Source organism: Limulus polyphemus, unplaced genomic scaffold (assembly GCF_000517525.1).
Source record: "Limulus polyphemus unplaced genomic scaffold, Limulus_polyphemus-2.1.2 Scaffold7481, whole genome shotgun sequence".
Taxonomy (NCBI): domain Eukaryota; kingdom Metazoa; phylum Arthropoda; class Merostomata; order Xiphosura; family Limulidae; genus Limulus; species Limulus polyphemus.
The window spans coordinates 7,199-11,745 of record NW_013673091.1 but is presented as its reverse complement, the minus strand read 5'-3'; the positions used below and the strand labels follow the sequence as shown (position 1 = coordinate 11,745).

The window sequence follows — 4,547 nt, the reverse complement described above, 5'->3', positions numbered from 1 at the left end:
CAAACAACAGCAGTATATATATATATATATATATATAAATCGCGCTTCACACTTTGAAGTCTATGGTGGGTTATAAGAGTAACAGTGAATTTTCACTATTTGAACCAATAAGAGTTGCCAAAAATGGCGATAGGTGGTGTTGACTGGCTGCCTTTCCTCTTGTGTGTCAGTTGAACATTAGGTAGGGCTAGAACAGATAGCCCTTGAGTAACAAACAAACACGAGACTAAGAGATAAGCCCGAGGGCTTCTAATGCCATAATTCAAGGTTCGATCCTCACGGCAGACATAGCGCATGTAGCACAATGTGCAGCTTTGCACTACAGCGAAATCTACAACACTGGTATTTATCTTAGTTTCAATTGAATAAGTTATTATTGTAATGAAATAGTATCTAATAAGTATTAATTACCTATTTTTAATTATTAACCATTAGTAAGTAAGCTTTACAACCTGAAACATGTACATAAAACAAGCATATTATAGACAAACGCTTGAATGAAATATTAGCTACTATAGTTATGGAACTATATTATCAAGTTGAATAATATAAGGGTTTGAAGAATTAACATTTGTAGATTGAACTGTTTCTACTAGAATAGCTACTATAGCTATGGAACTATATTATCAAGTTGAATAATATAAGGGTTTGAAGAATTAACATTTGTAGATTGAACTGTTTCTACTAGAATAGCTAGTATAGTTATGGAACTATATTATCAAGTTAAATAATATAAGGGCTTGAAGAATTAACATTTGTAGATTGAACTGTTTCTACTAGAATAGCTACTATAGTTATTTATATTATTTAACTTGATAATATAGTTCCAATCTACAAATGTTAATTCGAACTGTTTCTACTAGAATCATCAACTTTTAAAATAAAATTTCCTGTCTTTACTGATCAGAACCTAAAGTGGAACGAGATGATCTCATAAATCCATACTGGATTGAAGACAAAGATCTGAAACGTGGAGAAGTGGATTACCTGAACGGACCTGAGATCCAGTTCTGGAAGGACATGGTGGAGAAGTACCTCTACCCACTGGATCAGAACAAGGAGCACGAGGCAAGAGTAGCGTCCGAGTTGAAAGAGCTGAGAAACAAGGTGGTCTTTGGGTTTCTAATGTCCAACGCTCTTTTCATCCTTATTGTTTTCCTTCTTCAACTTAACAAGGACCAACTACACATTAATTGGCCCTTAGGAGTGAAGACTAACATCACTTACATTCCGGAAACTAGCGAGGTCCGGATCGACAAGGAATATTTGCAGCTAGAACCCATTGGGTTGGTGTTTGCAACATTCTTCGCCATCATCCTGATTGTCCAGTTTTTGGCCATGTTGTTCCATCGGTTTGGTACTTTGTCACACATCTTGGCGTCAATCGAAGTGACATGCTTTAACAAGAAGGTGGAAGATATGACAGAAGACGCCTTTTTTGACAAAAATGCGATCCAGATAGCTCGACAGCTCCAGAAACTGAGAGGATTAGAAGATGACGAGAAAAGTGAAGATTATGAAACTGGAGATCGACTTGCTAGACGAAAAACTATTCATAATTTGGAGAAAAGACGTCACCAGAAGACAAGGGTTGGAACTTTGGATGTGGCGTTTAGAAAACGTTTTATGAATTTTTCACCAGAGAATGAAATTGGTAAGGTTGTCATCACTCGATTCAGTTAAAAATGTTCTAAAAAGTATCAATAAACTGAAACAAATTTTCACCCTGTATACTCATATACTGCACGTGTACATTTTTACACGTGAATAAGTAACTAACGATTCTAGGTGTTCAAAATAATCTTGTTCACAGAACTCTGCAACTATCATATAGAAAAAAAATATATTAAGACAGAGTAGGGCTAAATATACACTCTTGTTCACAGAACTCTGCAACTATCATATAGAAAAAAATATATTAAGACAGAGTAGGGCTAAATATACACTCTTGTTCACAGAACTCTGCAACTATCATATAGAAAAAAAAATATTAAGACAGAGTAGGGCTAAATATAAATATTGATATTAATGAACTAATTATAACTAAGTATTGTTAATAGTTTTAAATTAAATAAAAGATTAACTACACGCAACAGATTTTCGTTATTTGATTACTAACTGAAATATAAATAGCTCCTCGGTGTGTCAGTAGTACGTTTAAGGACTTCTAACATTGAAATTTGGGATTCGATTCCCCGCAGTGGACCAAACGTGAAGCTAAGACACACAGGGACATGAGATAATTAAAAGTATTATGATATGATTTTCTTCTGGTATAAAATTATGTATGAATTTTAATTTTTTTTCTGACAAGTAGTTTGTTTATTAATATGTAATGGAATGATTTTTTTTTTCAAATAGGATTTTAAATCAAAGTCCTATTTTTTCACAGTCTATGAACTTTTTCTATTAGGAACACCAGTGCTGAGTGGATTCCAACGTCGAAAGGATACTCTGAAAGTTCTGGCTGACCGTCGGACATCTTTGATGAAGAAAACTGGTCAAATGGAAACTTTAGGTGCTCGAAATCAATTCACAAATCAACCGAGTCGACAACGAGGTCGTTTAGACAGAATCTTAGCAACGCCTAATGGAACTATGGAAGGTTTCAAAAACACTGCTTTTGAGGGGAGTTCTGATGAAGAGGAGGGACAGAAAGTAAAAATGCAAATCTACAACCCGGGTTCCAAGAGCAGTTATCGGGAAGAAAGTGATTCTCCAAGGAAGCGTCTTAGCCATAAGTAAAAATAGAAATAGATAAACTTTGTGTTTAAACAGTTTCTAGGGCAGATTTTTCAACAATAAAAGTGTGCCACAAATTAACATTTTATATAAACATAATCCTTGTTAGTCCTAACAATTTTCACTCTGTAGATTTTATGTGAATTTAAGCCTAACTAAGATTTTTATCATTGTGACTTTGATCGTTTTCTTAATTATAATATGAACTGAGAGAATAAAATACTTTGGGTTTGGAACATTAGTCTTTTAAAGTTAGAAACTTTTGTAAAATATATATATTTTTTTATTTGCATTATATACAATTATTTTAAAGAAATATAACGGTTGTTTCTAATTTTACTTAATTTGAAATAATAGGAAATATTATATATTAAATCCCAACTGTTTTTTTTAAAAACAGAAACGTCAGAGTTAGGAATTGAAAGATGAAGTTTTTATAAAAATGTAAAATCGATTTGATGATCTCCTAGATGGACATCCGAGTTCTTCCTTATTACTTTTTATACATTGGAGAAAATGTTCAGATTACTAGACTGTAAATGCTTTGATAAGTATAATACCTCAATTCATTGCGTTGAACCTTCTATTTTATGTTTTTTTTACATTACTGTACTTAAAATTCCATACTCAGAAAACGCTCGTAACCCTACTTAAAGTTATCACTTATTTATCTTTCATCATGTTAAGTCGATATTATTAGTATCATAACAACGCTCACTGACCTTGTATTGTATTTAAAATATCGACAAAGAGACTTTGAAGATTCCATAATGTTAACATTTTTTCACTAACGATAATGTGTTTTGTTGTTTCATTATATGACCATATCATCTTAGGTACAGAAAAATTGTTTCATTATATGACCATATCATCTTAGGTACAGAAAAATTGTTTCATTATATGACCATATCATCTTAGGTACAGAAAAATTGTTTCATTATATGACCATATCATCTTCGTACAGAATAAAAATTAAATTATGGAAGCTGGGAAGATACGTGTGTACTGTTTCATGAAAGTTATTTAAAAAATATTATGTCACAAGTTAAAGTAACGAAGTGGTTGACACCAGAAATGGCCTCGATACTCAACACTGTGAAAATAATGTTTGGCCCACAAAACCCGGCCATAAAAAATGTACTGGAAAGTTATGTCAAAGCTCTTTTTGAAACAATCAGTTTCTCATTGACGATCTGTATTCCACTTTTAATTCATAGCGAATAATGGGAAAATAATGGCAGGTTCAATAAATATTGATTTCTGTAGAGCAGGATTTATATAAACGGTAGGAGAAGTATTAAAACAACGTTATTTTCTACTGTTAAAATTATTTCGTTTTGGTTTACCATTTAAATTTAATATTTTTTTTCTAGTATATATATATATCTAGGATATAACGTTCAAATATGATCATTCCATTTTTAGATGACTTGAATTGGTTTATTCTCTTATACAAGACCTCCTAAGTAGTTTCATTTTTTTCGTATGGTTAGTGTTTGATGCAAAGTTGATTGATGACGGAAAGAATAAACAGAAATAATTAATTAAAATATTAAATCATCTTAGATAAGTAAGTTAAAAAAGCTTGTAAGATTTGACACCAGGGTAAGGTTTTGAAAATAATTAGTGAAAATATTAAATCATCTTAAATAAGTAAGTTAAAAAAAGCTTGCAAGATTTCACACCAGTGTTAGGTTTTGAAAATAATTAGTGAAAATATTAAATCATCTTAGATAAGTAAGTTAAAAAAAAACTTGTAAGATTTGACACCAGGGTTAGGTTTTTAAAATTATTTTAGTGAAAAT

General features: G+C 31.6%; 1 protein-coding gene across 1 annotated transcript in view; it reads left to right on the top strand.

Moving 5' to 3' along the window:
* The window catches only part of LOC106474652, a 27,182-nt gene extending 24,185 nt beyond the window's left edge, over positions 1–2,997 (top strand). The window contains exons 13-14 of the mRNA XM_013935344.2: positions 908–1,654; positions 2,414–2,997. Of these exons, the coding sequence (XP_013790798.1) occupies positions 908–1,654; positions 2,414–2,745 (1,079 nt within the window). The 3' untranslated portion in view covers positions 2,746–2,997. The remainder of the gene's footprint in view (positions 1–907; positions 1,655–2,413) is intronic.
* Positions 2,998–4,547: the final 1,550 nt, after the last annotated feature.